Genomic DNA, 13,365 nt, shown 5'->3' on the forward strand with positions numbered 1-13,365 from the left:
GAAAAATAGAATGGAAAGGTAAATTTATTTTAATGTAAAATAGTTTTGAAATACATGCATACTTTTTCGTAACACATATATTCATGAACTTTTTGAAGACACCATGGATAAATCATGATACTTTTGTTGATTAATTACTTTTCCTTTTTCTTACACAGTGAATGTGTCAGACAGTGAATCTTGTGTTTGCCTGGATTATAGAACTTTGTATGTGCATGGTTATCAGTGTGACTTTGCTTTTTAATTTACTGTGATGTTTACTATTATTCCTCAAAAAGATACTTTACTAAGTAGTTTCCACAAACGTATACATGTGCATGTATGTGTGTAGTGTGTGTGTGTGTGTGTGTGTGTGTTTGTGCACTCATGCATATACCTACTCACAAATGATTTATCAGTATGTCAACTTTTGCTCCCCTGAGATAATTACAAGTATGTTTGTGGTCTTGCTTTGGGTTTCTTGGTATGTCCTGAGTTCCTATACTGTAACTTTTACTTGTTATGTATTTTTGCTTGCTACCTCCCTGATTGGCTCTGGCATATGATACTACTTCTTATTTTATATTTCACCATTTGCCTAGTTTCTTGGCTAATTCATTTCTACTTCATAATTTCAGATCACCTCCTGTCTTCATTCGTTTACATATACATCCAGTGGTATTTCTTCATTGATTTAAATGTTTTAAGTATTTACTTAATCATTCTTGTACTATTGGTTAATTTCTATTTTTTGCCAGTGTTTTAATTCCCTTGAAAGTCACAAAAAGTCAGTAGATAGAAAATTCCAATTCCCAAATATTTAGTATACCCTCTAAATCTTACTATATTAACAAATACAAATTATTTTCATTTGCCTTTCATACTGTTTATACTATTTTTAAATAAGATTTATTTATTTATTTGAAAGAGTTACACAGAGAGAGAAGGAGATACAGAGAGAAAGAGAAAGGTTTTCCATCGCTGGTTCACTCCTCATTTGGCCCCAATAGCTGGAGCTGCACCAATCCAAAGCCAGGAGCCAGGAGCTTCTTCCAGAGCTCCCACATCAGTGCAGGGGTCCAAGGACTTGGACCATCTTCTACTGCTTTCCCAGGCTACAGCAGAGAGCTGGATTGGAAATGGAGTAGCCGAGACTCAAACTGGCACCCATATGGGATGCCAGCACTGCAAGTGGTGGCTTTACCTGCCAAGCACTGGCCCCCTGTTTATACAGTTGGCTATGATAAAGAAGCTCCTGAACCTGCTCTAAAAAATGCTGATAACTTTATAACTTTAAATGTATTGCTTTACTTTAAAATTACCCAAATATTATGAATTATCTTTCATAGCTGAAGTGAAATAAAAATTACATTTGAAGCTTCTTTTTTTCCTGAACTAGATTTGTCATTTGACATATATGAGGGACAGATTACTGCATTACTTGGCCATAGTGGAACAGGAAAGAGTACACTGATGAATATACTTTGTGGACTGTGCCCACCTTCTGATGGTGAGAATTTGCTGACTTAAATGAAATTTCTGACTTGTCTTATTAATGCTATTAACCATAATATATAATAATTATTTTTCCTTTAATGTGTAATTAATGATTTTTATCAGTGATTTGGGATCCATTTCTGTACTTGTGAAAGTGTTTTCTTTTTGTTTTGCCTACACATATTAGGGTATTTTTCCACAGAAAATAAAAGTGATTCATTTTTTGAGCCTATTTTTGTTACATATTTATGTGTGTGCATGTGTATGTGTATATATATACATATGTGGTATATGTGTATGTATGTTTGCTTATTCATTTTAGTGAACAACAAATCAGTTACTATCTGGAAATTAAATCACATTGATAGAATATTTCTAGTTGAAAAAATAAATCCAGATTTCTAAATTTAGAGCAATATTTTAAAAGGAAACAATGATAAATGTGAACACCATTGTCTAAATAGAATTTTAAGAGCAGTACCTCAAAACATACTTTTGATCTGTAATTATTTCATAGATAGAAATTCAGTGCAACAGCTCCATGTGTTCACATTAGCTAAATAGAGTGACAGTGTAGTACATATTTTACAAAAGGGCCAAATTGCATTGAATCTGCATTTTTCAATGTTTTAAATGTAGTTATACTGTTAAAACTAGTTTGATTTTGTTGCTTATGTTGTATCACTCATTATGGTAGTCATAGTATCTTAACATTTATATAAATTTATGATTTTTTATATGATTCTTCATTATCACTTTAACATTGTTAAGTGAGTTGTAGTAGTATTCAGTTTATAGAAACACTGGAATTTAGAGATTCTCTAATTTGCCTGAGACAGTACAACTGTCTATTTGAACTCTCCACTAAAACATAATATCTAGAAACAATGGGAAATTGTTACTGTTAATTGTAACAATAGACATTTATGTTTAATGTTAAATTTCTAGTTCATTCCTCATTTTGCTATGTAATATGGCCTAGAAGTGAAGGAAAATGAAGTTGAAATATAAGTGGAAGCATATTACCAATAATATGTAAATGAGAATGTTTTCTATTTTCCAAATTTAAATTAATTCTTGTTTTATATATCTATTAGAATCAAATAACTAAATTACTAGAATACATTAAAGCGTATATGTTGTAATACTTGCTATGTTTAATATAAATTTAAAAATGCATTTTTCTTTTAGGAATTGCATCCATATATGGACACAGAGTTTCGGAAATAGATGAAATGTTTGAAGCAAGAAAAATGATAGGCATTTGTCCACAGTTAGATATACATTTTGATGTTTTGACTGTAGAAGAAAATTTATCCATTTTAGCTTCAATCAAAGGAATACCAGCCAACAATATAATACAAGAAGTATGTTATTTATCTAGATACCTGTACTTTTTTCCCTGTGAGTTAATAACTTCATTATAATACAGATGTGCTCTAAATATAAGACCTTTACTGATCCAGTAAACAGAAAGTTATTAACAAAGAAATACAATTTGGAGCAAATGTGTTACTACATATAAAGTAGTCCTTCTTTCATCTGCAGAATTCTCACCCCCTCCCTCCCTCCTTTCCCTCATCTCCCTTGTTGCCTCCTATGTGCTGCTTCCATACCCACTTTCCTATACACCAAGAAACTTCACTGATCACTTCTCATTCCAAGTCTACCCAGGAAGGTACTAGAGTAAAATGGAGCCTTCCTTCAAAAAGCTTGTTATGTGCTGTTGTCAAAGCTATGTATGAATAAATGTCAAAGTAAAGTTTCATTTTGAAGGCACTTTAAAAAAAAACACACACACAAAAATTATCTTAAACTTAAAACCATGTATTCTAAAATATTTAATACTTTAAAACTTAAAATAGTTAAAAAACAAATACATAACTGGTGTGATTTTTAAAATTTGATTGTTCAAATTTTGCTTTTACAGGTGCAGAAAGTTTTACTAGATTTAGATATGCAGGCTATCAAAGATAACCAAGCTAAAAAATTAAGTGGTGGTCAAAAAAGAAAGCTGTCTTTAGGAATTGCTGTTCTTGGGAATCCAAAGGTAAATAAATATTAATTCACTGATGGGATCATTTAAATTATGTTGAATGCAAAATGTTATAGAAATATATATATATATACGCACATATAGTATATTATAGAAAGTTTAAACATATTCTGTGTTATCATAGATCAGAAAAATATATAACATCTTTATAATATTGGGTGCTAGAATGTATAGATTTTAGTTATGTCTGAAATGTTTTATTTCTTTAAAAAAAAGATCTGAGGCAGGCATTTATTGCAGCACTAAAGTCACTGCTTTGGATGCCTACATTCCATATCTGAGTGCCAGGTTAATAGCCGGAGTTCCTCTGCTTTTGATCTGGCTACATGCTTGCTAATATGCATCCAGGGAGACAGCTGATGATGACTGAAGACCTTGTGTTCCTACTGCCCACATGGGAGACCCTGATCAAATTCTGGGCTCTTGGATTCAGCCTGTCCCAGCCCTGGCTGTTGTGTGAATTTGGAGAGTGAACCAACTGTTAGAAGATCTCCTTTGTCTATCTCAAATAAAATGAAAATAAATCAGTTTTAAAAATTATAAAAATTATAAAAATGAAGAAAATATGGCCCCAAATATTTGAATAAAACAGTGTTCTTTTCTCTATAGTTTTGACTATATTTATAATAACTCATAATAAAAGCTAAAAATAAAAAAGGGATAGTTTAGTTTGTTCCTGCCCTGCTGCTTTGATTTTATGTGTGTTGTTTTGTGCTGCTGTCTGTGCTGCAGAAACAGAAGCAGTGTCTGACTGCAGTATGGAACCTGCCACACTCCAGTTGCTGCTATAGCTTGGGATGATTTCCTATTCTAGCTTCACGTTAATTAATCTTCCTCCTAATCTTCACCATCATGATTTTTTATTTAAAAATAGTTTTGAAACTTATTGCTTCGTTTGAACTAATATAGGACATGTTTCTCTAAAAAAGTTATTATGTCTACGAATTTAATTGTTAATATAATGGCAGCATACTTAATGTTTTTTGTAGTTTATCTTAATGTTACGTGTTATATGTTACGACATTAGTCTTTTAACATTAAACCAAGAAAAATATTCATATGCCAAACTTAAAAGTTTTACAATTTATGTGAGTTCAAATAAAGTGAAAAACTCAGAGCTAATATATTTCTGACTGATAATAGTTACTTGAAATGGAGAAACTTTTCAGTGTCCACATACATTTTAAATGTTGCAGTTTTCCTAAGGATTTCTTGCCCTTCCCACCATTTTCACACAGGTACTACTGCTAGATGAACCAACAGCTGGAATGGACCCCTGTTCTCGTCATATTGTTTGGAATCTTTTAAAATACAGAAAAGCCAATCGGGTGACAGTGTTTAGTACTCATTTCATGGATGAAGCTGACATTCTTGCTGGTGAGATTATTGCTTTATTTATTTATTTTTTTTTGCTTTATTTTTTAGGAACATTGCCATTGGCTAAAAGGGTTATGGGCACGAAAATGCTCCATCTTGAGGAATAGAAAAACATGTGTCTAGTTTCTCCAGCACTGGTTGTAACATGTGTGACTTGTCTACCATGGAAGCTCATTAGAAGCCCAGTGTTCTTATTGGATGCTAGTTACATAGGTATCTTCTGCCTTGCACATACCCACTGTCCAAACTCCCAGAAAGAAAGCAAATGTTTTGTATAAAACCCACTGTTTTATAGTTTTGTACAGGCCTAATGGGCTGCACTTAACTGTCGCTCCCCCTCTTCGTGGAGGAACGACACTAAACCCTGCCTAGGCTTCATATCCGAGTCATGGCACCATTATGTCGCTCCCCCTCTTCGCGGAGGAACGACACAGGACCCTGCGCTGTTCTTTTGTCTGCTCGGCCCTCCCCTGGTTTGCTGCTGGTTCTTCCCGGGTTGGCTACCGTCCCTCCACCTCCGTGGAAGGGCGGTTCCCCCTGCCACTTTCCCCACTTCCGCGGGGGAGCGGCACACCGCCAGCCAGCTCTCTCGGGGGCTGCACAGGTGTTCCTTCAGATAGATGTTCCTGGTGCATGTTGTCTCTCTCCTCCTTTATAGTCCTCTTCCGCCAATCCCAACTCTGCTACCCACACGCTGAGTACGCTGCTCTCCTCCAATCAGGAGCAGCTCCTGCTGCTTATTGGTTGAACTGGAGGCAGCTGTGTAGAAGCTGTTTCCTCCTCTCCCAGCGCCATATTGTGGGAGAGCAGATGCATAGAATAAGTCTTAATTCCAGTAACAGTCTAGTCCGAGTTGCTCCCAGTTGCTCCCCACACTTAACTTTTTGAAAATATTAGGAACCCTCCCAAAATCCAACTTTCCAGTTGCCAACCATGGGCCAACCTTGCAAGCAGGACTTTCTCAGGGTAATTTTTCAAGACCTGCTATGCTAACTCTTTTATACCCATAAACATACAAAGAACACAGGTTTATGCTGACATATAATTTTTAATAATCTTGACAAAATAGAGAAGTTAGAAATTCTAGAGTGACTTCTTTCAAAAGGTTACAATCTAATGGATAAATTATTCATCTCTTCAATAAAGTATCTTTATTTTAAAAAACACCAAACATTTTGTTATTTCTATTGTTTATACATTTGGTTATTAAAAAATGTAAAAGCCATTGTATTTAACAAGGTTTTTGTGAAGAAATATTTGAAGTAAAATGAAGAAAATGGCTCATAAATTCATATTGTTTGGGTCCAGTTTCTGGATTTGTTATTTAATAGTATATGAAATGTGTAATTAATTTATTATTACTTCACTATTCTCATTTGAAAAATAGGTGATCTGTTACCTTCCTCATAAGATATTTATGAATGATTATTGAAATAATACTTGATTACCTCATGATAATCCAAAAAACATAAATGCTAATTATTAATACTGTTATTAGCTTAGACATTGAAATGTAAATCTCTACTTGCAGATAGGAAAGCTGTCATATCACAAGGAATATTAAAATGTGTTGGTTCTTCAATTTTCCTTAAAAGCAAATGGGGGATTGGCTACCGACTGAGGTATTGTTCATTCTTTATTGAGTTTATTTTTTTTTATTATAGTTTGTATGTACTGTTATTGCTTTTATGGTTTGTCATAGTATTTCTTGACCATATTTTATGACACTAAATTTAAAGAATTCAGAATTCACTTTGAATTGCTTGTTGAGTGATAATAAAAAAATTCCAATTCTTTGATCTTCTCTAGTATGTACATAGATAGATACTGTGCCACAGAATCCCTTTCCTCACTGGTTAAACAGCACATACCAGGAGCTACGTTATTACAACAGAATGACCAACAAGTTGTGTATAGCTTACCTTTCAAGGACATGGACAAATTTTCAGGTATTATTCTCAGCATGTTGGTTGTCAGACAAGGATCTTTTATTGGGAATGGGCTTTCTTGATGTCCTTTTTGCTTATTTCTCTTTCTTCTATTCCTATGCTTCCAGGTGGTCAGGATTAATATTTTATTTTTGCTTTATTTTGTTTTTGAAAGCTAGAAATACTGAATGTTAACTTTTGTTTTTCTTTACAAACAGCATGCAAGAAACTAATATGTTAAATATTTTAAGAAAATGTAAGAAAATCATAAAAAGAATTTGTTTAATATGCTGTCAAGAAAAAAAGAAATTGCTCCAGATTTGCTTGTTGGCTTCATGAGAGTAATGCATTGATATGAGGATGCTTCAAAAAGTTTGTAAAAAAATGTAATTAAAATATAGGTAGTTTTGGGCCGGCGCTGCGGCTCACTAGGCTAATTCTCCGCCTAGCGGCGCCGGCACACCAGGTTCTAGTCCCCGTTGGGGTGCCGGATTCTGTCCTGGTTGCCCCTCTTCCAGGCCAGCGCTCTGCTGTGGCCAGGGAGTGCAGTGGAGGATGGCCCAGGTGCTTGGGCCCTGCACCCCATGGGAGACCAGGAAAAGCACCTGGCTCCTGGCTCCTGCCATCAGATCAGCGCGGTGCACCGGCTGCAGCGCGCCGGCCGCGGCGGCCATTGGAGGGTGAACCAACGGCAAAGGAAGACCTTTCTCTCTGTCTGTCTCTCTCACTGTCCACTCTGCCTGTCAAAAAAAAAAAAAATATAGGTAGTTTTTTGCAGACAAAATTTGAAATTTATATACAGTTTTTTTATAATACACATTTTCATGAACTTTTTGAAGACCCCTTGTGTATATATACATACATTGTTGCTTTTGTATATTCTCAAGTTCTTTTTAAATTTCATGATTTCATAATGAACTATATGATAAATCTTTAATTTCTTTTTATCGAGGCACTGATTTTCAGCTTTATAATGGGGAACTCAAACTCAGTCTGTTTAATAGCCAAAAGGGTATTACTGATGTAGGTGTGTTGTACAAAATTCCAATAGTATTGATCTCATAACCAGAAAAATATTTTCTATAGTAGATTAATTAGTTTATTTTCAGAAAACCTCATGAATTAATTGTATTAACAGACATGTACCAGTTTATTGCATCTTACCTATTATTCATCCAACTTATATCTTACTCTTTAATAGCATTTATGTAATGCTTGTCTTGTGCCAGATGCTGGTCTATGCCTTTACAAGTATTAGTTTTCTTAGTTATCCCAATTTTTCAACAAATAAATAAGTGAGATAAGTACTATCATAATTTCCAGTTTTTAAGTGAAAAAACAGTTATAAAAAGGTTTAGGAAAATTGCCCAGAGGTCATACAGATAGAAAATAGTGGTGCTGGGTTTTGAACCCAGGAAGGCTGGTTCCAGAACTCATGTTTTCACTACCATACTTTATTGTTCCTCATGTTTCTTTGATAAATTGTCACACTACTTCACTGGATTTTTTTAAAATTTATTTATTTGAAAGAGTTACATAGAAGAGAGGCAGAGAGAGAGAGAAAGAGAGACAGAGGTATCTCCTATCCACTGGCTCACTCCCCAATTGGCCGCAACGGCCGGAGCTGCGCCAATCTGAAGCCAGGAGCCAGGAGCTTCCTCCTGGTCTCCCACGTGGGTGCAGGGGCCCAGGGACCTGGGCCATCTTCCACTGCTTTCCCAGGCCACAGCAGAGAGCTGGATTGGAAGTGGAGCAGCTGTTAACCCGCTGTGGCACCAGAGCGCTGGCCCCTATTTTACTGGATTTTAAAGTGTGTTTTTGGAAACTCCTAGGGGTGGGCCCTAAGAGACCTCTTTATGGAATTCATGAAGTCAATACTTTTTTCCAATATACCTAGACTTATTTACCTTTTTTTGATTCTCAGCTTCTCACATACAGTTTCTTTCAGAAACTACAGGACATGTGCCGTTACAACAGAAACAATTACTGGAGAATCAGTTTGTCCTCTGTTAAGGAAATTTGCAAAGATATCCCCTTCTTAGTGACATCTTTGTCTGGAAAAATATAATTTTTAAAATAATATTATTTTAACATGATTTTCCTTATTATTTTTAAAAAAGCAACTGATTTTTCTGTTTTTGAGTATGTTTCAGTTTTAACTTTCTCAGTTTTAGTTGCAAATACTTTAAAATATTTCTTAATTTTAATTTATAATATAAATACCTATTAGGTATATCCCCATAAACAAAATTTCATTGGTTTCTGGAGCATTGATAAGAATTTTAAGGCACCAGTTGTAGTGCAGTGGGTTAAGCCACCAACTGTGACACTATATAGGCACTGATTTGAGTCCCTGCTGTTCCACTTCTCTTCCAGCTCCCTGCTAATGTGCTTGAGAATGCAGTAGAAGATGGCCCAAGTACTTGGACCCCTGCCACCCAAGCGGAAGACCACGAGGAAACCCCTGGCTCCTGGCTTCTGCTTGGCCCAGCCCTGGCCATGGCCACCATTTTGGGAGTGAACCAGAGAATGGAAGATCTCTTTCCACTCTCTCTCTCTCTCCCCCTCTCTTTTTCTCTTCCTCTCTCTCTGTAATTCTGTCTTTCAAATAAATAAAACTTTTAATAATAATTTTAAAAAATCTTAAAATTATCTTGTTACCAAAAGCTTTAGAAACTCTGTCTCAGCAGAGTACATTTATTTACTTCTTAAAGAATTATTTGTTTTTGTGAAAGAGTTGGAGAGAGAGAGAGAGAGATGGAGAGAGAGGGAAAGATCTTCTACTTGCTGGTTCACTGCCCAGATGGCTGTAACAGCCAGGACTTGGCCAGGCCAAAGCCAGCAGTCAAGAGCTTCTTCCTGGTCTCACACATGGGTGGCAGGGACCCAAGCACTTGGGCCATCATCTGCTGATTTTCTAGGTGCATTAGCAGTGAACTGGATTAGAAGTGGAACAGCTGGAACTTGAACCAGATCCACTTGGGATGCCGGCATTGCAGGTAGTAGCTTTACCTATTGTACCATAACACCCACCCCACAGCAGAGTAAATCTAGTCTTACCCTATTTTTAAAGGATATTTTAGAGTAATTCATGATAATATGCTTTACTATACATCATTCTTTCATTTTTTATTTTAGGTTTGTTTTCTGCACTAGACACTCATTCAAATTTGGGTATCATTTCTTATGGTGTTTCCATGACTACTTTGGAAGATGTATTCTTAAAGCTAGAAGTTGAAGCAGAAATTGACCAAGCAGGTAAAAACGCAACTAAAAATGTTTTAGACAATGAGCCAGACAGATGGTGAATAAGACAAGTAACTGTTTAAGCATGTGAAACTTTTATTATTTTAGGGAGGGAGGGCAGAAATAAACAGGTAAGTAAATAAGTAATTGAGATATTTACTGATAGTGATAGGAGTTATGAAGGAAATTGATGAGTTTGTCTTGGTATGCAGTGAAGTTATATTGTATTGTATTGTCAAGGAGGACTTTGTTGAGAATATCTTTAAGGTACTGGTGCTGTGGCTCAGTGGGTTAAAGCTGCTGCATGTAGTGCCAAGATCCCATATGGGCACTGGTTCGAGTCCTGGCTGCTCCACTTCTGATCCAGTTCCCTCCTAATGTGCCCAGGAAAGTAGTGGCATGCTTGGGCACTCTACCCACGGGAAACCCGGAAGAAGCTCCTGGCTCTTGGCTTCAGCCTGGCCCAGTCCTGGTTGTTGTAGCCATTTGGGAACTGAACCAGCAGATGGAAGATTTCTCTCTCTCTCTTCTTTTCTCTCTCCCCATAAGTCTGCATTTCAAATAAATAAATAAATAAATCTTTAAAATTATTTTTAAAATTAGCATATATTTGAACTGAGAACTGTATGAAAGAAAAATCTAGGTAAGAAGATTTTAAGACAGAAATTTCCAGGTAAAGAGAACTTCTACTGAAATCACATAAAATGAGAACTGAATTTTATGTTTTTAAGGGATGAAGAAAGACCACCATGGCTGGAACCATGGTGAGGACTACAGACAGTTTTGTCAGAGGGTGGGCAAAGGCCATATCACATTTTACCTTTGAATATGTGAATTTTGTTTTTTGTCTTAGTGTGATATGATAAACTATGAAATTTAAAGCAAAAAAGTTAATACAATCTGATGGGCATTTTTAAAAAAGGCATTATGGTTGTTGAATGATGAGTGTATTATAAAGAAATAATGGTAGCAAGAAGATCATTTATGAAACTACTACAATTAATCCCGGCTTGAACTAAGATGATGGTGAATATGGGTGAAAAAAAGTTTTGGGTTATATTGGTTGTAGTGGGGATGCTTTGCTGATTGATCGAGTGTTAAGGGTTTGGGAAAGGGCAGAAATCAATACTTTTGGATTAAGAATTAGGAATAGAATTGCCATTTCCTGAGAATAGGGGAGGAGTAGGTTTGTGGAAAGAAGGAATTAAGGCATGAATTTAGGCTATATTGTCTGAGACACATCTGTATTTTATGAGATGCATCTGGAGCTAAGTGAAGATGTTGGATGAAATCACTTAAGTTGAGAGTATAGATAATAGTAGAGGGGCAAGTCTTGAGGGTTAAAAATGGAGAAGGGTCCAAAAAATAACTGAGAAAGAGCAGTTATTAGAGAATGAATAAAAGAATGGAGATGGAAAAGTATAGAAAAACAAAATGGTTTCCCAAGAAAGAATAAGTGAACAATTACTTGTGTATTGTTGCGATGAATGAGATGAGAACAGAAAAGATTGTTTTGATAATACTGAAAACAGTGAGGAATTTGATAGTGTGGATGATAATGGTGACCTCGACAAGTACAATTTCAGTAGTGAGGTAAAGAGAAAGCTGGGTCTGTGTATTTTCAGGAGAGGATGTAAGCTGAGGAAACTGTTCTAATGACTGAACAAGGTGGTTGCAGTGTTGGGTCAGGAGAGTAAAGAAAACTGGGATATTAATGGTTAGTTAAAAAGAGTTTAGTGTTTTAAATACACAATTTTTGTGATTGCTGGTTGGCTGATGATTAGAATTATTGTGAGATAAGAGTAAAGAATAAGGCTGAATATATCATCATGCTAAACTAAATCTGAAATTTTATAAATAAGTTATGGGAATTTTCTAATAGTTTTGGTTGTCAGATAAAAGATTGGCATTACTGTGTGGGTGTGATAATTTGTAAGCACTGGCAGCTGGAAAATTGTTTTTGTGGTTATACATACATATATGACACCAGATGATCCCTTTTAGATGTATTTACTAAGGAAGCAATGCGTTTTTGGGTACTCCATTTTTTTTTGTCTTATATATCAAAGAAGATTAATCAGAAACATTATATATGATTTTATGGTTTTTTTCTTTTGAATTTTTAAAATGATGAAGTTGGCATTCTCAAAATTTGTAGAGAAATTAAAAAATTTTTTGAAAGTGTTAGTTCTTTTTTTTTTTTTTGACAGGCAGAGTGGACAGTGAGAGTGCCGTTGGTTCACCCTCCAATGGCCGCAGCGGCCGGCGCACCACGCTGATCTGAAGGCAGGAGCCAGGTGCTTCTCCTGGTCTCCCATGGGGTGCAGGACCCAAGCACTTGGGCCATCCTCCACTGCACTCCCGGGCCACAGCAGAGAGCTGACCTGGAAGAGGGGCAACCGGGACAGAATCTGGCGCCCCGACCGGGACTAGAACCCGGTGTGCCGGCGCCGCAAGGTGGCGGATTAGCCTAGTGAGCCGTGGCGCTGGCCAAGTGTTAGTTCTTAATGGAACTATTAACTGAAAATGAAAGAAAGCCTTCAAAAATTTATTTTGTTTAATATTGTGAGTGCTAAAAAATGTGTATAATTAAATACATAAAATACATATACAAATACATAAAATACATAAACAAATACAAAATACATAAATACAAATACATAAAATTAATATTATTTTTTCAAAAAATCAGCTCTTTATTTTGCTGACCTTTTGTATTTTTTTATTCAATTCTGTTGATTTCTTCTCTAATTTTAATTATTTCTTTTCTCCTACTAATTTTGAGTTTGGTTTGCTGCTGTTTTACTAAATTCTTCAGATGCATTGATGGTTCATTTATTTGGTGCCTTCCCAATCTCTTGATGTAGGCACCTATTGCTATAAACTTTCCTCTTAATACTGCTTTTGCTGTATCCCCTAAGTTTTGATATGTTGTGTTGTTATCTTTATTTGCTTCCAGAAAGTTTTTTATTTCTCTTTTGATTTCTTCTATGATCTAGTGTTCATTCAGGAGCATGTTGTTCAGTCTCCATGTGTGTGCTCTAGGGATTCCTGAGTTGCTAATTTCCAGCTTCATTCCATTGTGATCTGAGAAGATGCATGGTATGATTCTAATTCTTTTGAATTTGCTGAGACTTGCTTTATGGCCTAGTATGTGGTCAATCCTAGTGTAGGTTCCATGTACTACTGAGAAGAATGTGTATTCTTCAAGTGTAGGATGAAATGTTCTGTAGATATCTGTTAGATCCATTTGGTCTGTAGTGTCGATTAAATCTGCTGTTT

The 13,365-nt window shown here is 35.7% G+C and overlaps 1 protein-coding gene across 8 annotated transcripts in view; it reads left to right on the forward strand.

The window, feature by feature from the left end:
* The window catches only part of ABCA5 (ATP binding cassette subfamily A member 5), a 99,528-nt gene that overhangs the window by 41,701 nt on the left and 44,462 nt on the right, over positions 1–13,365 (forward strand). For 6 of the 8 annotated variants that reach the window (XM_051825898.2, XM_070060393.1, XM_017349299.3 and 3 more), the window contains 7 exons: positions 1,379–1,489; positions 2,668–2,843; positions 3,407–3,526; positions 4,771–4,909; positions 6,441–6,531; positions 6,719–6,858; positions 9,976–10,095. In XM_051825898.2, the coding sequence (XP_051681858.1) occupies positions 1,379–1,489; positions 2,668–2,843; positions 3,407–3,526; positions 4,771–4,909; positions 6,441–6,531; positions 6,719–6,858; positions 9,976–10,095 (897 nt within the window). The remainder of the gene's footprint in view (positions 1–1,378; positions 1,490–2,667; positions 2,844–3,406; positions 3,527–4,770; positions 4,910–6,440; positions 6,532–6,718; positions 6,859–9,975; positions 10,096–13,365) is intronic. The other 2 variants (XM_070060391.1, XM_070060390.1) reach the window with 1 other exon arrangement.

The sequence above is a fragment of the Oryctolagus cuniculus genome, chromosome 17 (assembly GCF_964237555.1).
Source record: "Oryctolagus cuniculus chromosome 17, mOryCun1.1, whole genome shotgun sequence".
In the NCBI taxonomy this organism is placed as follows: domain Eukaryota; kingdom Metazoa; phylum Chordata; class Mammalia; order Lagomorpha; family Leporidae; genus Oryctolagus; species Oryctolagus cuniculus.